This window comes from Haliotis cracherodii, unplaced genomic scaffold (genome assembly GCF_022045235.1).
Source record: "Haliotis cracherodii isolate W230 unplaced genomic scaffold, xgHalCrac1.p SCAF_7, whole genome shotgun sequence".
Classification (NCBI taxonomy): domain Eukaryota; kingdom Metazoa; phylum Mollusca; class Gastropoda; order Lepetellida; family Haliotidae; genus Haliotis; species Haliotis cracherodii.
The window spans coordinates 62110464-62135231 of record NW_027266330.1 but is presented as its reverse complement, the minus strand read 5'-3'; the positions used below and the strand labels follow the sequence as shown (position 1 = coordinate 62135231).

The 24768-nt window shown below is 41.7% G+C and overlaps 1 protein-coding gene across 1 annotated transcript in view; it reads right to left on the bottom strand.

The window, feature by feature from the left end:
- Positions 1 to 2120: 2120 nt before the first annotated feature.
- The window catches only part of LOC139447527 (cell division cycle protein 16 homolog), a 68398-nt gene continuing 45750 nt past the window's right edge, over positions 2121 to 24768 (bottom strand). Inside the window, exons 7-16 of the mRNA XM_071228933.1 lie at positions 15548 to 15642; positions 13990 to 14123; positions 12360 to 12439; positions 11588 to 11637; positions 9562 to 9632; positions 8483 to 8608; positions 7374 to 7526; positions 4589 to 4714; positions 4085 to 4311; positions 2121 to 2827 (exon numbers count right to left, since the gene is read on the bottom strand). Of these exons, the coding sequence (XP_071085034.1) occupies positions 2658 to 2827; positions 4085 to 4311; positions 4589 to 4714; positions 7374 to 7526; positions 8483 to 8608; positions 9562 to 9632; positions 11588 to 11637; positions 12360 to 12439; positions 13990 to 14123; positions 15548 to 15642 (1232 nt within the window). The 3' untranslated portion in view covers positions 2121 to 2657. The remainder of the gene's footprint in view (positions 2828 to 4084; positions 4312 to 4588; positions 4715 to 7373; positions 7527 to 8482; positions 8609 to 9561; positions 9633 to 11587; positions 11638 to 12359; positions 12440 to 13989; positions 14124 to 15547; positions 15643 to 24768) is intronic.

Below are 24768 nucleotides of genomic sequence, written 5' to 3'. Positions count from 1 at the left end.
TGGAATATTGCTGAGTGCGGCGTTAAACAAACCAACCAACAAGTTACACATTTCACTGATTAGACATTTATTCATGTATGTACAAGATGAGGTGTCATACCTCCAACAAAATACAGACTTCACCATTATGTTCAGTTCCAAGAATCGAATGCCCAGAACTTGATGCCCTGACACCAAGATGACAAACATGGACCAGTTGAGGAGTTACAGCTGTGGTCCCCAAAACTTGCAATAGTCACGAATTATTGCAATGATTAATTATCGAAGATACAGCTAATATGAAATGAAAACAAGCCTTCCGGGTGAAATGGAATATTGCTTCCAGTACTGACAAACGATTCATAGTACGCTTTTCTAGAAATATCTATTTTGCTAGTGATAAACGTTGAGATTTGATCCACAGGCAGTTACAGTGCATTTTGAACAATTTTGACAAATTTTGTTAAAACAGTACCGGTAATATTCCTTATTGCCAGAATGACTTGTTTTTTATGTTAATAAGTATTAGCACGCCTAATAAATAACATACAATCTTCTTTAATTAATAATCGCTATATTTTGTGGCAAGGAATACAGACTAAATTACATTAAGTTTGTGAAGACATGACAACGCCTATTTCAGATGAACATATCTGATAAATATTAAATATAAAACTGAACACATCGGCTGTAGATGTGAGTGAGGGAGAGTTTGGTTTTAGGCCGCTTTTAGCATTATTCCAGCAATATCACGGCGGGGGGACACCAGAAATTGGCTTCACACATTGAACCCATGTCGGGGAATCGAACCCGGGTCTTCAGCGTGACGAGCGAACGCTTTAACCGCTCGGCTACCCACCACACCTTTACTGTATTGACTAAGCAGGGTATTAAATACATCCGGGTGTCCTGGGAAACAAACAAACAAACAGACAGACAGACAGTAAAACAATTACTAAAGGATATTATTACAGGTTGTATTTCTGTAAGTATGCTTAGTTTCCAAAAAGGTCGCTCTGTTTCGTTTCTATGTGAAGTTCGCGCACACACTTCGCGGGTACAGATCTAAAAGCATAAAGAAAAGGCATTTTCACCACTAGGCTACCCAACCGCCCCTGTAGATGAGATAGTAACATTTGGTTGAATGCTGCTTTCAGCACTACCTGGTACTATTCCAGGTATATCACATTTCGGAACACCAGGAACTGGCTATACACACTGCACTGAGACGAGTCAAAACCAGGTATCGGTGTGTGAAAATTGCTTCCTACCCTGTTCCCTGTCACATATGAAACTAATGAGTTGTGACATCCATAAAAAGGTTTGCCGTGGGTAACCAATATATACTACTCAAACAAAGTTAAAGAACCCCTCATTCTTTCATATTGATGTAATGGTTCCATCATGTTTCGAGGTTGACAACACCATACTCGTTTCACCAAAGTGGTAGACTAATGGGATCGGGTGGTCAGGCTCGCTGACTTGGTTGATGCATGACCAATACCAATTGTGTGGATCGATGCTCATGATGTCAATCACTGGATTGTCTGGTCAAGACTCGACTATTTCCACACCGCTGTCATATAGCTGGAATATTGCTGAGTGCAGCGTTAAAAAAATACACAAACAAATAAAAACCTTTATCACTTTGTATCAAGCCGACACTCATTATGTAACTGGAATACTGTTCATAGCGGTGTTAATATGATTTAACATTACCATAGTAATATAAAGAATCCTTCGTTCTTTAACTAGGTATGAGTGCTGTATACAAGTTCCTGACGCACCACAGACAGCAACGTATGTTCACTGGTTGTTGCCCAGTGCCAATGCGTGTGTACCTTGTGTTTAAAGATTATTCATTCTACTTGCTCATAACATTTTTGGGATACCGGAAAAGGCATTAATGTGGAGTAGAAATTAGGGTGGGCATGGACCAAATGGTTTATTTGAGTTCACAAGTTTACAAATTCTGGGAGTGGGAGTTCTCTCCCCTTTGCTACACAAGTTTGTGAGTGAGTGAGTGAGTGAGTGAGTGAGTGGCTTTTTGCAATATCATGGCGGGGGACACCAGAAAAGGGCTTCACACATGGTACCCTAGTGGGGAATTGAACCCGAGTGAACGCTTTAACCACCGCCCCGAGGTCATGATAAAATTGACAGATATTTAATGATCAGATTCTAGCATTTGTGTGAAATCATGATTTCCTAGAAAAGAGTCACAAAATGAACAAGCACTTGTGTCGCAAAAACCAATAACATTTGTGGTGGGTCATCTTGTACATTAACTCTCAAATGGGTAAATCTGTAAACTTCTAAAGTTACATCATGTTCTTTCTATGTCCAAGTTTCTGTCTGTAATCTAGAAACACCTCGCTCCCGTCATCCCATGCAAACTCCATTCTTGTCCCACGTCCTTGAATTTTAGACGTCCATCAGTTTGTCAACTTGACAACACAACAAGGTTTGCGTAGTCTGGAAACTTGGAAGCCAACCTGAGTTCACAGACAATGTCCATCTGTGTTAACAGTTCTCCCTCACAAAGGAAGAATGTCGGCATCACAATAGAAATCTCAGTCGCTTACCACACTTCACACAAGTTCATAATCCTGATAACAACAAGCTGCCGTTGCCAGGATGCTGCTAGTCTTGCACTGACTTGGTGATGAAGTCACTTGTCAGTCACTAGCATCCATCTCCACCTCATCTATAGCTAAGCTGGTGTCAGCTAGACTGTCGTTAGGGGGTGTGGCAGTTGGCGACGTGTCCTCCGCCACAGACATTGCTATGGGTGTTGCCACCAATTTGAATTTGGGGTTGTCGAACTTTGGCACCTCTTCTTCACCACCTCAAATAGAACATCATTTTTAGGTAAATTGTCCCGAACAGAACGAGTGATGGAAGGCTTAAGTAGAGATGACAAATCCAATTAAGAATAATTGGGTTAAAAAAGTAGATATTTAAATAAAGGAGTGAGTGAGTTGGGTTTAACGCCGCTTTTAACAGTATTACAGTTATATTGTGGCGTGTCAGCTTAATGTGGGAGGAAAGCCCGAAATGATGCAGGTCTCAGACGTTTACCACTTCGGTGAAACCCATGAGCACGGGTATGGTGCCGACAAACCTAAAAACATAATCGGGGCGAACCAGGATTCGAACCCACAATCATAAGTTTCTGGCGAACCCAAGGGACGCAACTCTGCACAGCGTATCGCGGCGCCTTATACGACTGGGCCACCCGTGCCCCCTTTTAAATAAATGAAATTTTGATAGGCATTACTTAGAAGCTGACGGACGACAAAGTAGACACAATATATGGAGAAAAACTTCTTTAATACCGTAAAGGCTTGACAACAGTATTAGGATCTATACATGTGGCCTTTACAGTATTAAAGAAGTTGTTATCCATAAATTGTGTCTACAATAAAATACATGTAGCACCATTATCATGATTGACTTTGGTTTTGACAAAATTGGATGATTTTTTGCACTGCATTGATAAACTCCTCCCATTTGTTTACTCGCTGAAACTGTGACTTTTACTTTTAATCTCCTAACACTAAAAAGTAAAATGGCCGACAGAATGATACTCATATCATCTTTTTCAACCTATACGCTGTCTACTGTCACCATAACACCCTGCCTCGGCTGCTGTGACTGGCGCTAAATCAATAACTAGTCACCATTATCCACGATGTCTTTTTGTAATAAATCTCACAATTTAATAAAACAAATACAGTATTCGACGTAATAAATAACCCGCTCTAATAAGCGCCCATGGCTATATTTGCTAATATATTGGCTAGTGAACAATCCCAATAAGCACCCCTTCCGATTGATCAATGTACACAAGACTTATTGATTCGCGTATAATACGCACTCGAGTGTTATATGCACCCTCAATTATCGGAAATTATATTCTGGAAAAATATATCTGGCGTATATAAACATTTAAGGCTGTCAGCATAAACCTCAAAATTTATCCTTCAAATATAATTTTCTAATAAGAGCCTCCTATTTCTAATTTTGAGAGCGCCCTGGGCGCTTATTATGTCGAATATGGTAGTGAACATAGTGTATAAGCTAGTCAAGGCCACGTGGCTACCTTCACACGGTGACATATCCATCATCAGGGCCTCGATCACATGACCCAGCATGGTGGTGGAGAAGGCGTCGTCTCTGCGGATCCCGAGGGCGCGGTGGAAGTAGTCGACAGCCTTCATGTTGTCCCCCATGAGGGAATACACGTAGCCGATGGCGGAGTACGTTGAGGGGTTCTGCGGACAGATCATCTCCGCCTGCTTGTGGTACTCTAGGGCATCCTCATACTTCCTGGGGACAGATAAACAAACAACATTTAGGAGGTGGCCCACTGTTCAGCATTGTTCTGATCTTTCAGAGTGAGTGAGTGAGTATGGTTTTACGCCGCTTTTAGCAATATTCCAGCAATATCACGGCGGGGGAAACCAGAAATGGGCTTGATCTTTCAGAGGCATAATATTATTTTATACTTTAAAAAAAAATCTAACTAGACAATATGAATCCTAGTGACACTCTTGATAGACAACTGCTTCTCCTGAATCAGGTTTGAAAGAGAAGAGTGACCTACTTCCTCTTGCGGCAGACATGGCCGAGGTTGTTGAGGAGCGGCTCCCACTTCTCCGCCATGGTCTGTTTGCTGATGGCCTGCACTTTCTTCAGCGCCTCCATGAAGTACTGCTCCGCCTCCACCAGACTGCAGGGGAGATAACCACATGTCAGGGGAGATAACCACATGTCAGGGGAGATAACCCCATGTCAGGGGGGATAACCACATGCCAGGGGAGATAACCACATGTCAGGGGAGATAACCACATGTCAGGGTAGATAACCACATGTCAGAGTAGATAACCACATGTCAGGGGAGATAACCACATGTCAGGGGAGATAACCACATGCCAGGGGAGATATCCACATGTCAGGGGAGATAACCACATGTCAGGGGTGATAACCACGTGTCGTGGAGATAACCACATGTCAGGGGAGATAACCACATGTCAGGGGAGATAATCACATGTCAGGGGAGATAACCACATGTCAGGGGAGATAACCACATGTTGGGGAGATAACCACATGTCAGGGGAGATAACCACATATCAGGGGAGATAACCACGTGTCGGGGAGATAACCACATGTCAGGGGAGATAACCACATGTCAGGGGAGATAACCACATGTCAGGGGAGATAACCACATGTCAGGGGAGACAACCACATGTAAGGGGAGATAACCACATGTCAGGAGAAATATCCACATGTCAGGGGAGATAACCACATGTCAGGGGAGATAACCATATGCCAGGGGAGATATCCACATGTCAGGGGAGATAACCACATGTCAGGGGTGATAACCACGTGTCAAGGAGATAACCACATGTCAGGGGAGATAACCACATGTCAGGGGAGATAACCACATGTCAGGGGAGATAATCACATGTCAGGGGAGATAACCACATGTCAGGGGAGATAACCACATGTTGGGGAGATAACCACATGTCAGGGGAGATAACATATCAGGGGAGATAACCACGTGTCGGGGAGATAACCACATGTCAGGGGAGATAACCACATGTCAGGGGAGATAACCACATGTAAGGGGAGATAACCACATGTTGGGGAGATAACCACATGTCAGGGGAGATAACCACATATCAGGGGAGATAACTACATGTCAGGGGAGATAACCACATGTCAGAGGAGAGACAACAACATGTCAGGGGGGGAGATAACTCCGGAAAGGGGGATTACTTTATGTCAGGATAGTTAACTGCAAGTTTCCGAGGAAATGCGTAAAATCACGTTTTTAAAAACAGTAGTCCTCAGAAAAAATCATCTTCCTCGCAAAAATATATTAAGAGATTAAAAAAAATTTCTCTGCACCTTATTATAGTGTTTCTGGCCAACAAACGTGGATTGTCCTGTTTTCGATTAGAGATTTCAGCATCAGATATGCCTCTACTAATATTCATGACACATACGTTTTCTATCACGAATACTTGCACCTTAACGTAGGGTGTGGCGTCACACAGAAATTGTAAATACTCAGAAGATGGCTTGTTTTACAGTTGTTCATGTGATTAGCGAGAAAACTATGAATGTTTCTTCAACGTCCAAAAACCCATAACACGGGGATATATGTTGTATTAATGTCTTATGTTTTTTTTAAATATGCTTCAACATGGGGAAAGGGGCAGACATTGCACGCTTGTGACAGTTGTCCTTGTGACTGGGGGATGGGGGGTGAAGTTTATGGCAGTATTGTATCCCAGACCCGGCGAGTAGCTGGGTGTGCGGAAGCTATCCACGATTTTTTAAAAGTACTGATTTAACTTTGAAATTTTACTCCATCCGCCATCTTTGTTTATTTGACTTGGCGTTTGCCATTGACTAATAACATTTCTTGCTTTGAAGGTTGTCCAACCTGCACGAAATTGCTTAAAATGCATTTTTTAACCGAAGTGGAACTTGTCATGGAAATTGTAAAAAAAAGAAGAGTTTGGAACCTAAGTCCATCTTGTTGCGATGGAAACGTAAAAAATAAAAATTTCTAAAATTTCTAAATAGCAAAAGGCACCAGTTCAGCATGTACCTGACAAACCTGCAAGGTTTGATGAAAAAATATTGAACGGTTTATGAGTTATGCTCCGGAAACGAACCCTACCTTCACAGAAATAAAAAATAAAAATGTATAAAATTTCTAAATAACAAAAGGCACCAGTTCAGCATGTACTTGACAGACCTGCAAAGTTTCATGAAAAAATATTGAATGTTTTCTGAGTTCTTCTCCAGAAATGAAACGTGACGGACGGACGGAGCCGGTTTCTATATCCCCCACCAACTTTGTTGGGGATAATAAAAATGCCAAAAGCCGCAAATAGCAAAAGGCATCACTTCAGAATCTCTTTGATATATCTGCCAAGTTATGTTGAAAGATACTGAATGATTTTTGAGTTGTGCTCTTGAAACGAAATACATCTCCTTTTACATACACAGTACAAATTGTTTCCATGGAAATCAAGAAAAATAAAAATGCCCCAAATCAGTAAATAGCAAAAGGCACCACTTCAGGATCTGTTTGATAATTCTGACATATTTTGTTGAAGAATAGTGAATGGTTTTCGAGATATAAGCTCCAGAAATGAAATGATTACAGACAGATGGACAGACGGACGGACAGACAGATGAGGCGTTGACTTTATCCCCCCGCATTATATGACGTTCCCATTTTTGGACAGAATGCCTTTTTGCTGATGTGACCGCAAGGGCAGTTCAAAACTGAGATGAATCCATGGACTTAATAAGCATGAAGTATTAGCGCCCTCTGTATAAGCCCGCGGAAGCCTGATGACCGGACTCACTCGTTGTTCTGGTAGGCTATGACGCCCATCTCATGGAGGACAAACGGATCCTCGGGGGCGATACTAAGAGCCTGGCTGAAGAACTTCTCGGCCAGCTTGGAGTTGTTGGTGAGGCCGTACTCAAGGCCAATATACAACACAGGCAGGTGGCACCTAGAGGCAATAGAGAAATCAAAATATGGAAATCAACATCCATGGGATGTGTTTAATATGTAACTGAATATTTTTAATTGAGATAAGCATATCTATTTTTGAAGGGCACATTCAGGGATAGACAATGCCACTAGTCTGTTAGTCCGGGACTAGTAACAATCTTGACAAACCTGTTTTATTCCACAAACTAGTTATTTTACATAAACACTAGTCTGACATGAGCTGTGGACCTGCTTGATATGACTGATGGTGTCTACTCCTAACATTAGATCATGACACAGTGAAATTCAACTCTAATTCCTTTAAGAAACTGAGCAAAAGGTTTTAATTTTTCAGTATTTTGTTGAATAAAATTTCTTTTTGCATGTTTGAATTTGCTACTAAAGAACCAAAATTCTACCTACATAAAAACTAAGTACACTATTGCTACTTGACAAGGTGACAAGGTATTGCTAGGTGACATAGCTGATTTTAAATCACTGTTTACCAGTGAGACGATCGTAACTCCCATACTTTAACATAGAATAGACTTAGGACAGGTGCAGCCCTGAGACCGTTGTGACCCTATACTTTGACAAAGACTTAAGACAGATGTAGCGCTAAGACAATCATAACTTTGACAAAGACTTACGACAGACGTAACACTAAGACAATTGTGACCCCATACTTTTACAAAGACTTAAGACAGATGTAGCGCTAAGACAATCATAACTTTGACATAGACTTACGACAGATGTAACACTAAGACAATTGTGACCCCATACTTTTACAAAGACTTGTGATAGATGAAGCGATAAGACAATCGTAACTTCATAACTCTGACATAAACTTATGACAGCTGTAGCGCTAAGACAATCATAACCCCCATACTTTTACACAGACTTAGGACAGACGTAGCACTGCGATAACTTAGTAGAAGTGTCCTAAGAACTGTAAAGGGAGACAACTCCGCTCACCCCTTCATGATCTGGGAGGCTGTAAAGTAGGCTGCCATGGCTTGATCATGTTCGTTGTCTGCTGCAAAAGAATGTCCGAACGCCAGCCAGGCAGGTCCATACGCTCGATCTAGTGTTGTAGCTTTACTGAAATCAGAGCATCAACATTTGTCTGTATACAGGACATATACGTGATGTAATATTTTGAATTTGTTTTAGTTCTTTTACAATGTCATATAAAAACATGTCGGTAAGATAAATTCATTGTAGCCGGATCACTCCCATCTTCCCAAGGCAAGAGAGTTAACTGACTATAACAGTCCAGTTTCCACTTGTCGAACTAGGCTGGAATTTCTAGGCTCGTTCGTAGCGCCACCAGTGGCTATTACCAGTTATGTCCCCTCTATGCTTCTCCTATGGACCAATCAGATTCAACCTCTCGTTTCACTTGCATTTGCTTCAAACAAAATGGCGGCGCCCAGTCAAGACCATTTGATCGATAATCAAAATCTATATTGTGATAAAATGGGTCTTACATCGCAAAGTGCATCAAATCATGTGAGCACCTTGATTAAAAACATGAAAAGATTTGGAAAATATGAGTTGACGGTGCACATGCTTTGCAAATCCTGCAATCAACCCAAATCTGCATGACAGTTTACGAACAGGATTTCGATTTTGTTGCACGATTTTGATTTGACTATGCATAGACTCATTAGTCGTGCCAAAATATAACTCCATAATACCAGCCTAGTTCGGCAAGGGTGGAAACTGGACTTTAATAGTCAGTTAACTCTCTTGCCTCGGGAAGATGGATCACTCAGGGTACAAGGGGTTTTATGCATCCCACATTAGTTTTATACCACACGCCGGAATGTAATCATGCCTCGTCTGACATACTGATCTGTCTCCCAGACACTAGAGAAACAATTCAAAAACAAATCCACATCAGGTCTAGAATGATTTGGCTAGATTGCCATAGCTCCTGAAATTAAGCATGTTTCTTGGCTCCATTTGGATTTTGCTTTATATTTTCTGGACATATACTTATAAATAAGATAACTATATTTGTTGGACTAACTGTTAGTGAAGCTACGTACCTGAGATATCGTCTGGCAGGCTCACTTTTACCTATAAGCAGGTAGTAGCAGCCTACAGCGAACCACGCCACCTGGAGAACACAGACGGGAGAGGGGGGTTTAATGCTGCACAGGGTGTCAGTAATATCGTGGCATGTCACAGCCTGAGCGAGCGAGTGAGTGAGTGAGTGAGTGAGTGAGTGAGTGAGTGAGTGAGTATGGTTTTACGCTGCTTTTAGCAATATTCCAGCAGTATCACGGCGGGGGGACACCAGAAATGGGCTTCACACATTGTACCCATGTCGGGAATTGAACCTGGGTCTTTGGCGTGATGAGCGAACGTTTTAACCACTTGGCTACCCGACCCTCTCTGTCACAGCCTGAAGTGATGCAGGTCTCACTTTGGTGCATCCACGTCCACTGGTGCAGACAAACCATCAATCATGACAAACTCAAATCTGGGATGCACACCAAGTGAAATGGCTAAGGATGTGTTTTGTTTGTTTGTTTGTTTGTTGTTTAACACCGCACACAGCAATATTCCAACTATATGACAGCGGTCTGTAAATAATCGAATTTGAACCAGACAATCCAGTGATTAACATCATGAGCATCGATCCATGCAATTGGGATACGATGACTACCTTAGACACCTGGGCGACCCATCCCCCTAATGGGAGAGAGGGAGTTGCGTGAGTGTTTGTTTTCTAAATTGAATAAAAATCTTATTGTTTGGTTTCCATCTGCTGATCGACACTTTTTACAAATGTGAAAAAAAATTAACATGATTACATGATGTTTGAAATAAATGTTAATAATCATAATAATAAAGCTAATTACAGAGCAGTTACCTAAATCCGTAGAGAACCTTGATTCGTGGATTGCAGTAATTATTGATATCTCGTCACACACACGTCACACACACGACGTCACACAGCGGTACTCTTGGTGTACACACTCCCACACATTGCTGACAATAATGTTCCGAATCACTGCATAACATTGATTGATTGAGTATGGTTTTACGCCGCTTTTAGCAATATTCCAGCAATATCATGGCGGGGGACACCAGAAATGGGCTTCACACATTGTACCCATGTCGGGAATCGAACCTGGGTCTTCGGTGTGACGAGCGAACGCTTTAACCACTAGGCTACCCGACAGCCCCACTCCGCATTGCGAGTGAGTGAATGAGGTTTTACGCCTCTTTTAGCAATATTCCAGCAATATCACGGCGGGGGAAACCAGCAATTGGCTTCACACCTTATACCCATGTTGGGAATCGAACCCGGGTCTTCGGCGTGACACACTGACTGTACCAGGCTGTCGTACATAGTGATATATTAATACTACGTAATCCACGAATCAAGGTGACGTCACATTTTGTGTACACATGAATGAATTATGAATGCAAATGGCTTTGGTAAACAAACTTTCCACTCCTGAGTGGAATGTTCAGCCTTTTCCTTTAGCTGAATAGATTAATTAAATGATCAGTGAGTATACCAAACAAAATCGTACACTTAAACCACAAAATTCGGTGCACTTTCCTTATATCCACAAATCAAGGCTACACTAAGGTAAAAAGTAGAACAACAGCTTCTTTTATTCTTAAGGGGGAAGACGGGATTGTCTTGATGGTCTATTTTATTCTCAATATTCCAATTAAGAACAAGAGTTTGCCGTGGCTATATCCCCAGGCCCTGTTGCAGAATTTATGACATAATTAAATCTAAACAAACCCTAACCTTTTTTACCGAAGTGGAACTTGTCATGGAAATTGTAAAAAAAAGGAGAGTTTGGAACCTAAGTCCATCTTGTTGCCATGGAATCGGAAAAATAAGACACAACGTCTAAATAGCAAAAGGCACCAATTCAGCATGTACTTGACAGACCTGCAAAGTTTGATGAAAAAATATTGAATGGTTTCTGAGTTATGCTCCGGACACGAAACGTGACGGACGGACGGATGGAGCCCGTTTCTATATCCCCCGCCAACTTTGTTGGTCGGGGGATAAATATTTTGTATAAATGGTGACACACTTACTGGCTTTGTCGGATAGAATTCCACTAGTTTATGTGCTATATAAAACAATGCTGAAACAAAAAGAGAGAAAACATCATTGCAACTGGACTGATTGGTCAGTAAGGATGATTCTTTGTCTGTTGTTTAACGCCACACTCTGCTCAATGATGGCGGTCTGTGAATAATCAAGTCTGGACAGACAATCCAGTGATTTCTTTTGAAGAGTGAGTAAGCATGGTTTTACACTGATTTTAGCAAAACTTCAAGGCTTCACATATTATACCCTTTGGGGGAATAGAACCCGGGTCTTCAGCATGATGAGTGAACGCTTTAACCACTAGGCTACCATTCCATTTGTTTGGCGTTAACTTGAACAGTTTGAAATGTGAAACGACTTGTTTACCCAGAGTAATGGGTCCATTGTCCTATACACACGTGTTACCATGGTTACATTTAGCGCACACATCAGTATAAACTTCAAGTTAGTGCTTTTAAAGAGTAGCCCCAACTTTGTCCTAAATTCAAAAAACAGAACCCAGAAACTTTTCAGGAGCTATATGACGGTGGTCTGTAAATTATCGAGTCTGGACCAGACAATCCAGTGATTAATATCATGAGCATCAATCCATGCAATTGGGATCGATGACATGCACCAACCAAGTCAGCGAGCCTGACCACCCCATACCGTTAGTCGCCTTTAATGACAAGCATAGTCGCTTTTTACGGCAAGCATGGGTTGCTGAAGACCTATTCTACCCCGGAATCTTCACGGGAACTTTTCAGGAGCACTTACCATTGGCTTTTTTCAGTTCCACCAACACGGCTATATGTAGGGGGAGACATTTGCTGTTGTAGGGGTCTTTACACAAAACTCTGGAAGACAACCAGGATATAGTCAACATCGATGCCGTGGTCAAACAGGTTTGTTGTTCATTCATTAGTAGCAGTATTAACGTGGAAGTGGAATTTTTACACTGAAATTTAGGCCAACAATTTCGAAATCAAACTAAAGTGTCTGGTGCAGTTTGGAAATAGAGTTTGGCAACTAATACCCCAGATTGTTGTCTCCTGCGTGCCAACGAAATGAACAGTTGATGGTGGTAGACATGCCTCCTAAACGATCTATAATTGTCCTCGAGAATAATTCCCCATCAATTCGACAATGAACAGAAATACATGAATATTGGTGTAATTTCTCCTAAAGTAGACGAAATAGGAGTCAAATGTAAATTTTGGTTATTACTAATGCTAATATTTTTAAATACCTGTATTCGCAGTGGAGTGAGTGAGATGGACTTTACGCTTCTTTTAGCAATATTCTAGCAATATCATGGCAGGGGACACCAGAAATGGGCTTCACACATTGTACCCATGTCGGGAATCGAACCCGTGTCTTCGGCGAGACGAGCAAACGCTTTAACCACTAGGCTACCCGACCGCCCTATTCGCAGTGGAATAATTAATATTAGAAAATAGGATATCCAAGGATATTTGTATATAATCTAGTAACATTAATTGTAACATTATTGGAGTCACAAGTACCAAAAATCAAATAGTTTTCCCAATGTGTAAAGATGAAATATCTCTGAAAATTCGCAAAATCTCATCACCTGCCAAAAAATCTCATTGCTTTTGGACTAGGGGAGATGTTCTCTCAAAGGTAAAAATTTCCAGGATAATCCCCGAGTTTGGCTACTTTGGGGCATTGCCATTGGATACCTTCAGTTCAGTGAAGAAAAAAAAATATGCTGTTTAGTATTTTTCAAAATCCTAAATCATCAAAAGGCACCAGTTCACTGCTACACTGATCTGTATAGCAAGTTTCATACTGAAATATTCAACAGTTTTGAAGTTTTGAAACAAGCACTTTTCATTTTCAGTTTAAGTCCAACTTATTGTCATAGACAAATTTTTAAATACAAATCATCAAAAGGCACCAGTTTCCCACTAGACTGATCTATATTTATATAGAATGTTTCAACAAGAAATATTCAACGGTTTTGGAGTTCTTCTCCGGGAAACGGAAAACAGACGTCTGACGCACGGACGGGCGGACGTGGTGATCGCTATATACCCCCGTTTTTCAAACCAGGAAGGTAAGAGTGATTGAGTGAGTTGGGTTTAACGCCGCTTTTAACAGTATTCCAGTCATATCGCGGCATGTCAGCTTAATGTGGGAGGAAAGCCCAAAGTGATGCAGGTCTCAGACGTTTACCACTTGGGTGAAACCCACGAGCACGGGTATGGTGCTGACAAACCTAGAAACATAATTGGGGCGAACCGGGATTCGAACCCACAATCATAGGTTTCTGGCGTGCCCAAGGGACGCAACTCTGCACAGCGAATCGTGGCGCCTTAGACGGCTGGGCCACCCGTACCCCCAGGAGGGTAAGAAAAAATGAAAGGCTTTACTGTCTACTTACACTGAAGTTATTGAGAAACATTCTCTGAAATCACAGTTGTAGTAGTGGCGCTCGGACAGGTTGACAACCATGTCAAGGTTGTCATTGAGACATGCGAGAGAGGAAGGTAGGTTAATGTCCCCCGGCTTGTTGTACTGGAAAGAGATGGAGAAACGTGAGAGTCTTAACACATCCTTTGCTCCTTCACTGGAGGCCACATCAATTTTGATCCAATGTGTACACTACGCAGTACATTGCTACATGGAATGACACGATGATTGGAGAACATCAGATGACTACGGCTGGGTCTTCCTGGAAAGCAGAGTCTTACTGATAGTAGTACAGGGGTAGAAACTAACAGTTTTAGTTCACTAGTCCTTATAATGATAACATATAGCAAAACAAATTAAAATTGACAAATTTCTACCAGTGCTTATGATGTCTTAACTATTGGGCAGTTTGGCAAGGACTACACATCTTCCCGAGGCAAGTGAGTTAACTGACTATAAAAGTCCAGTTTCCGCCCTTGCCCAACTAGGCTGGTATTATGGAGTTACATTTTGGCTGGACTAACGAGTCTATGTATAGTCCAATCAAAATTGCGCACCGAAATCGAAATCCGGTGCGTAAACTGTCGTAAATCCTCTCACATTTTAATCATGGAGCTCACATGATTTGATGCATTTTGCGATTTATCCCGTTTTATCACAATATAGATCTTGATTATCGATCAGATCGTCCTGACTCGGCGCCACCATTTTGTGTGAAGCAAACGCAAGTGATACGTGAGGTGGAATCTGATTGGTCCATAGGAGAGGCTTAGAAGGGACATAACTGGTAATAGCCACTGGTGGCGCTATGATCGAGCCAAGTAATTCCAGCCTAGATCAGCAAGGGTGGAAACTGGACTGTTAAAGTCAGTTAACTCCCTTGCCTCGGGAAGATGATAGATCCCTGGCGCCAACATGAAACCCACGTAACACTCACTTGCACTAGGCGCCATACAGCACACATCCGTACAACCATGGCGACAGCAGTCATTAATGCAGATAACATTTGTGACCCACCAGGTGAAAAGACCTAATTTGCGCCACGATACAATTGTGCTGTGACGTCATAAAGACGTTTGACGTCAACTTACTCTGTGGAGAACGCCATTTGTGCGGACTGTACAAAAACATCTTATTTCTCTTGCGTAATGTAATAAAAATATTGTATCAAAACCTTTCAGCAAACATGTCTACTTTCAATTCAAAAGACATTATGTTTTAAAAACTGAAATTATTACATAAACAGTTATAAGTCTGAAAATGAGTCCAAATGTTTGATGTCATGTATCTCTGTTATAAATATGAATTGAAGCTTGTGAATTTTTGTGATCCAGATACTGTAGTTTTAAAACATAAAGAAAAGTGAAAAAGTGATTTTTCACCCACAAGGTCCCTCATTTCATGGTTGGTGACATACAACGCCATCTTGTCAATGTCCGATTTAGTCCCTTTTCTCCTGGTGGTCACATATATGGATAATATTACAACACCTCTAGCAGGAACACTAAAATTAGCAGTCACATTCTTACCTTCTTCAGTTTGTTTTCGTAAAGGAACTTGACCAACTCCACCTCTTCCTCGGGACACTGGGACTGGAAGGGGAGACAATCCAGTAGGCTTCTCTCTGGAAACACAAGAGTGAGTGAGTGAGTAAGGTTTTACGCCGCTTTTAGCAATATTCCAGCAATATCACGGAGGGGGACACCAGAAATGGGCTTCACACATTGTACCCAAGTCGGGAATCGAACCCGGGTCTTCGGCATGACGAACGAACGCATTAACCACTAGGCTACCCGACCGCTCCCTGGAAACACAATAAGGGAATGTAGGTGAGTGAGTTTGGTTGGACACGCTGTGGAATAGACTGTCAGTTGTTCATAGCAGAATAGTTTAATGTGAGAAGGCCTGAAGTGATGTAAGTCATAGAAGTTTAACACTCGGAGAAACCCACACTGATAAACCAAGTGTATACATGGAGAGAATGTGGCTGATGAGGTTTATAATGCTGGTTTTATAGTGCTAGTCCAATGAGACACCCAACTATGCCGAGCGCCAGGCAGGGTAACAATAGGTACCGTGTTTTAACGTCTATTTGTATGAAGTGGCCAGGGATTGGATCCGGGCAGACCTGTCTCTTTCCACGAGACCACAGAAGAGATCTGAGCAAACACTTTATCCACGAGACCACAGAAGCGACCCAGGCAAACACTCTATCCACGAGACCACAGAAGCGATCTGGGCAGACTCTCTATCCACGAGACCACGGAGGCAATCCAGGCAGACACTCTATCCACGAGTGAGTGAGTGAGTGAGTATGGTTTAACGCCGCTTTTAGCTATATTCCAGTATCACGGCAGGGGATACCTTAAATGGGCTTCACACATTGTACGCATGTCGGGAATCAAAACCCGGGTCTTCTGGGTGACAAGCGAACGCTTTAACCACTAGGCTACCAGGCCGCCCCCTCTATCCACAAAACCAAGGAGGCGGTCCGGGCAGACACTCTACCCACGAGACCACGGAGGCGACCCGGGCAGACACTCTATCCACGAGACCACGGAGGCAGTCCGGGCAGACACTCTATCCACGAGGCCACAGAGGCGACCTGGGCAGACACTCTATCCACGAGACCACGGAGGCAGTCCGGGCAGACACTCTATCCACGAAGGCGACCCGGGCAGACACTCTATCCACGAGACCACGGAGGCAGTCTAGCGAGGATCTTGTGCTCCTGATGCGTGGAGTCAGGGAATCCTAAGATATGCACTGCTGACAATAAATAGTAAACTACGTTTATAATGAACATGCTTATAATGACCTGGTGACTATAACAAACTTATGGTTTGGTCCCGGTCATTTACAGTATATATGCTTATAACGAACTACGGTTATAACAAACAAAAACTAGTGGACTCTTGGAGTTTGTTATAACCGCGTTTACTGTACAAGATATTAACCTGGATGGTTAAACTGAAAAAAGGGACAAAATAATATGTCATGAATAAGAACAGTCTTTGAAATTAATTTCAAACTTTTGTCTTTTTTTAAATGACTATCAATACAAACTATATGTTGCCGATGGTAACAAAATAGAATACGTGTTAATGGCGTGAATCATCTGACACGCAAAGGGAACATGTACAATTCACAACCGTGATATTCAGATACCTATTGCCATGGTAATCATTTTGTTTATTTTTCACAATGAAGGCCAAGCCATGAGACAAAAAAACATCATATGACGAGCATCTACAAACTTCAAAACAAAAAGAAACTCTATCCAAACAAAATGTTTTGAATGTCTGGAAAATTACATTTCCACAGTGACAGGGATGAATGTCATGCACACCTTTGGAGTTGCCATGGTTACTGCAAGAATTGTGTAACACAATCAACAGGTCTTATATTTTGTTTTGCATCACGGTCAGCGGTATTACAGCAATATCATAAATAATCAAGACAAGGCCAGAAAATCCAGGGGTTGGTTCATTTGGCTGAACAAAGAAATAAGAAAACATCTTTCCTACAAACACATGTACACAGTATTGTTTATGTATTACTGAGTGAGTATGGTTTAACACCGCTTTTAGCAATATTCCAGCAATATCACGGTGGTGTACAACAGAAATGGGCTTCACACATTGTACCCATGTTGGGAATTGAACCCGGGTCTTCGGCGTGACAAGCGAACGCTGCAACCACTAGGCTACCCACCACCCCTTTACTGTATTGACTAACCTGGGTATTAAATACATCCGGGTGTACTGGGTAACAGACCGACAGTAAAACAATTACATAAGGATATTATCACAGGTTGTATTTCTGTAAGTATGCTAAGTTTCTGAAAAGGTCGCTCTGTTTCATTTCTTTGTGAAGTTCGCACACACACTTCGTGGGTATAGATCTAAAAACATAAAAAAAAGCATGCATATGTGCCTTGTGTCGACCACACGTTGTAATTTCAGCTTGGCTTTAGAGTTAGGATAGGCAACATCATTCGACACGCTTGTCATTTAGTTATCGTGATCACAATAGAAATTTGGGAATTCAGAAAGTTTGTAAATGTGAATTAAAGTACCATAGTAACTGTTTGTAATTTTTTTTTGAAACTAAAATAAAACGTTTGTACATGAACACAGTAAAACAATTACTGTTGTCATCATCATCATCATCATCATCATCATCATCATCATCATCATCATCATCGGAAGAATAGACTATGGTTAACAAACTTGAAGGGACCGACCCGTGAAGATTCCGGGGTAGAATAGGTCTTCAGAAACCCATGCTAGCCGTAAAAGGCGACTAACGGGATAATGTGGTCAGGCTCGCTGACTTGGTTGATTCATGTCATCGTGTCCCAATTGCGTGGATTGATGCCAATGGAGTCAGTTACTGGATTGTCTGGTCCACACTTGATTATTTACGGCCGCTGTCATATAGCTGGAATGATACTGAGTGAGGCGTTAAACAACAAACCAACCAACCAAATCATCTGGAGCCCTGATTATACTTTGTTATACCCACAGGCCGTTATAATCATATACACAGCATATGTACAGCAAATAGCCGGGACAAAAAACAGTTTGTTATATCTGTCAGTTCGTTATTAGCGTGTTTATTATAAATGTAGTTAACTGAATCAGTGAATGTAAATTAGGGTTGTAAGGATTCGCTGATACCTGCGATATCGATACCTAGGTACAGACAAAACTTGAATCACCAGTTTGTGAGATTGTGATATGTTATAAGTAGAACAGATACTGACACAGAGTAGCAGAGCATGGCTAAACACGAGGACATGGCGACAAAGGACGTGCCGACTAACTATTACATTTCATAACCATCCCTTCATTTCAAACTGTTTGTTTTTGTTTACCGTTTGTTGATCATGTTGATAAGATTTTATTTTTGAGATAAATAATAAATTTATGAAGCAAGAGGTTTTAGAGTTGCACTTCAGAGAATTAATCATTTCCTACTTCTTGTGGTGGTCTATCATGATACCAGTGGTATTGTCAGTCCGTATCATGATACAATCTAATGTAAATAATCATATACCTATTAAAATTTCCGTGGCAAAAAGCATGGAAACATAGTATCTAAGGTTCGAAATTGCGCATGGCACAGTTAAAATTGGGATGTTAATGGTTAAAATATGTTCCCTGTACTTAATTGAAGGGTACACTAAGTGTTTCGAATAATATTTGATGGTTAAGTTGGTTGGTTGGTTGGTTTGTTGTTTAACGCTGCACTCAGCAATATTCCAGCTATATGACGGCGGTCTGTAAATAATCGAGTCTGAACCAGACAATCCAGTGATTGACATCATAAGCATCAATCTATTCAATCCACGCAATTGGGATCGATGACATGCTTCAACCAAGTCAGCGAGCCTGTCCACCTGATCCTGTTAGTCGCCTTATACAGCCAGCATAGTTGCCTTTTATGGCAAGCATTGGTTGCTGAAGACCTGTTCTACCCCGGATCTTCAAGGGTCTTGATGGTTAAGAGCTAAATTGTCTCAATTCATGTTGAATAATGTTATAACACCATACTGCAGCGTGGTTACTCCGAGTATAGGATATACAACTACTGTAAGTGAGTGAGTGAGTATGATTTTACGCCGCTTTTAGCAATATTCCCGCAATATCACGGCGGGGGACACCAGAAATGGGCTTCACACATTGTACCCATGTCGGGAATCAACCGGATCTTCGGTGTGACCAACTAACGTTTTAACCACTAGGCTACCCGACCACCCCACAAATACTTTAAAGCTCATTATACATATATCACTGATGTAGACCGAGACTTGAGAACAGAAATATATAGCACAAATGTCATTTAGATAGCATAAATAGATAGGCTTTAGAGAATAAATAATAATATTTATAATGATCATAATGATGATGATGTGTTAGCTTTCTCTGTTATGTAATCATAACATACGCAGGACGTTTTAAGTCTACAAATACATAGAGTAGCATTTAGAACCCTGTGTACTTACTGTTTGGACTATTATTTGACCTTAACTTCTTAATTTCTGTGACTGTAGGTACATAGTCATAGAGGCTTACACTGACTGTTTTGCACCATTTTGATACAATCAAAGCTCACTTGAATCTTTGTTTTATTGCGAGCATGACCTGTGATGTTCAGAGAATTGGGCAAGAGTGCAAATGTAATTGTAAAGAAGTGTTTCACAACCGAGATCCACTCTTCAGGTACAGAAACATAAATATAAAATAATATTAAGATTTATGGTCATTTAATATGCTGTTGTCAGTCAATTATTACATTTATTTGGAAAGTTGAATTATTATTTCCTGCTACTGAAAATGATCAAGCGATGATCAAATGTTGATCCTAATCTCCATCCTGAGCATCCTAATTACCAGCATGGGTCACAGGTATGCTAACGATGCAGGTAAGCCACCATCTGCAGCCCAGTAGAGAGGCCAGACACGGTACATCAGTACAGTGCTTATACTGGATAGCCATCTCACCTCAAGCATGAGAATAGTAATCTGGGAATCATTCATAACACTAATGTATTGAGCTCCCTGCAGTAACGTTCTTACCAGATGGGGGAACTGTGGGTAACTCTTCCCCGATTCTCTCACCTGTATGTCCATGTTTCTCTACCGTACCCAGTTGACGTAATTATCCCATCTAGTTGAAACCTTGTGTTTAATACTGGTGTACCAAACCTCTTTGACAGTCCTGCTAAACCCCATCTGACAGTATATGAAACGTCTTTGACAATCCTGCTAAACCCCACCTGACATATATCAAACCTCTTTGACAGTCCTGCTAAACCCCATCTGACATATAGCAAACCTCCTTGACAGTCCTGCTAAACCCCACCTGACATATATCAAACCTCTTTGACAGTCCTGCTAAACCCAATCTGACATAAAGCAAACCTCCTTGACAGTCCTGCTAAACCCCATCTGACATATATCAAACCTCTTTGACAATCCTGCTAAACCCCACCTGACATATAGCAAACCTCCTTGACAGTCCTACTAAACCCCATCTGACATATATCAAACCTCTTTGACAGTCCTGCTAAACCCCACCTGACATATATCAAACCTCTGACAGTCCTGCTAAACCACATCTGAAAGCACATCAATCCTCATTAATAGTCCTGCTAAACCCCATCTGACAGTACATCAACCTCTTTGACAGTCCTGCTAAACCCCATTAGACTGCATGTCAAACCTCTTTGACAGTCCTGCTAAACCCCATCTAACATATAGCAAACCTCTGACAGTCCTGCTAAACCACATCTGAAAGCACATCAACCTCTTTGACAGTCCTGCTAAACCCCATCTGACTGCATGTCAAACCTCTTTTACAGTCCTGCTAAACCCCATCTGACAGTACATCAACCTCTTTGACAGTCCTGCTAAACCCCATCTGACATATATCAAACCTATTTGACAGTCTTGAATATGATCAGGTAATAATAAAGGTCCCTTTAGCCTCAGAATGCCACATTTCATAAATCATAATGTACTTCTGTTGTGAGATTATTCTTTTGAAAAGTAACATTTTTCTCTGTCACAACAATTAATCATTTTGTAATGATACCAGTTTAAACGGGAATACTTCTCATCAAACGACATTTGGCAAGCTGCCCATACTTCTCACAGCAACAAGTATACCATGGAAACACATTTTTTGACAGCTGACATAATTGTTATTTACATTAAAGGAAGTACTCCATATCTTGTGCTAGAAACATGCTTCACAAGCAAACACTGACACACATCTGATGCATGCACCACGATCTGGGACATGCAGGGTGAGGAATTATAGAGCTCTGGTGTATTCGGACAGGCTCAGATTCAGGGAGCCATCAGATAAGGGGACACGATCCGTGGGGAGCGTAGTTCTACCGGAAAATGTCGACAGCTGACCTCGCGTGTAAGCAAGCCATTGAGTCGTCTCTGACAGGGGAACTGGCTTCTTGTTTGGAAACAAGGCCGAGTTGGGTCTTAAAAAAATGCCATGTATATGTGCAGGGATGTGGAGTGAGTGAGTGAGTAAGTGAGGGACGGAGTGAGGGGCGGCGTGAGTGAGTGAGGGACGGAGTGAGTGAGGGGCGGAGTGAATAAGTGAGTGAGTGAGGGATGGAGTGAGTGAGGGATGGACTGAGTGAGTGAGGGATGGAGTGAGTGAGCGAGGGACGGAGTGAGTGAGGGATGGAGTGAGTGCGTGAGTGAGGGATGGAGTGAGTGAGGCAGAGTGAGTGAGTGAGGGAGGGACGAGTGAGTTAGGGACGGAGTGAGTGAGTGAGGGACGGAGTGAGTGAGGGACGGAATGAGTGAGTGAGTGAGTAAGTGAGTGAGTGACGGATGGAGTGAGTGAGTGAGGGACAGAGTGAGTGAGGGATGGAGTGAGTGAGTGAGGGACAGTGAGGGACGGAATGAGTGAGTGAGGGACGAGTGAGTGAGGGATGGAGTGAGTGAGGGAGGGACAGAGTGAGTGAGTGAGGGATGGAGTGAGTGAGTGAGGGACAGTGAGGGACGGAATGAGTGAGGGACGAGTGAGTGAGTGAGTGAGGGACGGAGTGAGTGAGTGAGGGACGAGTGAGTGAGTGAGGGATGGAGTGAGTGAGTGAGGGACAGTGAGGGACGGAATGAGTGAGGGACGAGTGAGTGAGGGATGGAGTGAGTGAGTGAGGGACAGAGTGAGTGAGTGAGTGAGGGACGGAGTGAATGAGTGAGGGACGAAGAGAGTGATGAGTGAGTGAGTGAGGGACCGAGATTGTGAGTGAGTGTGTGAGTGAGTGAGTGAGTGTGTGAATGAGTGACGGAGGGAGAGCAGATAGAGTGAAACTTCAGGAACAAACTGCTAGTGTAATTCACTCTGTCAGTTCCAGGTCAAATATCTGCAGCATCTGGTTGCTATACTTGGTCATTATGGCAATAAAAGAAAATGGATAACAACCTCGATAATTTTACATTCGTTCTCGTTCTTAAAATTTGCTTTGAAAGTACTTAATGCCCGTTCATTCACACTGTGAGGATTTATTACATATACTGGTGTGGCATATCTTGAAACTACCTTTAACAAACTGAGACTTGATGTAGCAAGACTAATTTCCTAACAACAAGTTGAGAGAAATCCACCTGCCGCTGTCAGCAACAAGCTGATGCTCCACTGTCAGGCAGAGGCTGCTGCAGACTTGTAATGAGAATAAGTCTTCCTGATGCTAGCATCGGCCAGATTGTACTAGCTGGCATGCAACTACTTCCCACCTGACCATATGGCAGGTAATGAAAGGAGATTACCCAGGAAGAACGATACATGGCTTGCATTCCATTCATCTACCTGTGGTCTAGTTGCTTGGTGAAGTATCTAATTCATACACCACATGTCCAATAAAACACTACCTACATAATCGGCTAGGGATATAGCATAACCCTGATTCAATACATTTAGGACTATATTTCTTAGTATTTGACGTAACAAGCGCAAACGGCGATATTTGCTAATATATTGGCTAGTGAACAATCCCAATTAGCACCCCTTCCAGTTGATCAATGTACACTTATTTATTCATGTATTATACGCACTCGTGTGTTATATGCACCCTTAATTATCATGATTATGGGCAATTAAATTCTGTTAAAATATATTTGTTGTGTATAATATACACACAGGCTTTTCTTTTGTATCATTTCAGGCTGTCAGCATAAACCACGAAATTTACGATCTTTCAACTCTGTTTTTCTCTCACCAAAATCATATTCTAATAAGAGCCCCCTATTTCTAATTTTGAGAGCGCCCTGGGTGCTTATTACGTCGAATACAGTATATTTAAGCATGTCAATGAGTGAGTGAGTGAGTGAGTGAGTGAGTGGGTGGGGCTCTGGCGTGGCGGGCGAATACTTTAACTACTAGGCCACCCCAGCACTTAGGCATGTAGGCAGTGGACACCACAATATTAATATTTATGTTATCCATTTTGTCTTTAGGTATTTTTTATGTATACATTCAAAACATTATAATAGCTTAGCCTTTCACAGTCAAGTCTCACTAATTTGACACTCGTTAATCTGACAATCAGCTTCATCTGACACCAATGATGAGAGCTGATTCAACAAACAAACAAACAAACAAACATAGATATCTTGCTGACAACTTGGCACAACAAAATATATGCAGAGCTCTGTGTATATACGTAATTAAATTTAGCAATACCTCATTAATTTTGACTGGCTTGCGTACAAATATTAAAGACAATATTCAAAACATCAATACGGACTAATTGTCTGTGTGGCAATTTCAGACTGCGTACTTGTATATCATTACTTATAGTTTGAATGCAAGCATCACATAAATCTATTGCAGGGTATACTGCTTCGAGCACAGGTAAATATTTTCGTCTAATGGGTGGTCACTATTTGGGACAAGTGACCACATCTAAATGCTGATAGAGTACTGCAAGGTATACAGTTTATTGAGCATCTCTCATGCTTCGTGAAACTTGTAGATTTCAGCACGACAGGAGTTAAACAACAAACAACAAACCACACAGTTCACATTAAATCATATAATCTGCTTCGATTTCTTCACTGAAATCATCTCATCACAATGTCAGAAACTGTTCTTCAGCTATAAATCGACTCTATAGAGAATATGTTTTACTGGAAATGTTATATGAGAGTGAGTGAGTGAGTGAGTGAGTGAGTGAGTGAGTGAGTGAGTGAGTGAGTGACCGAGCGAGTGA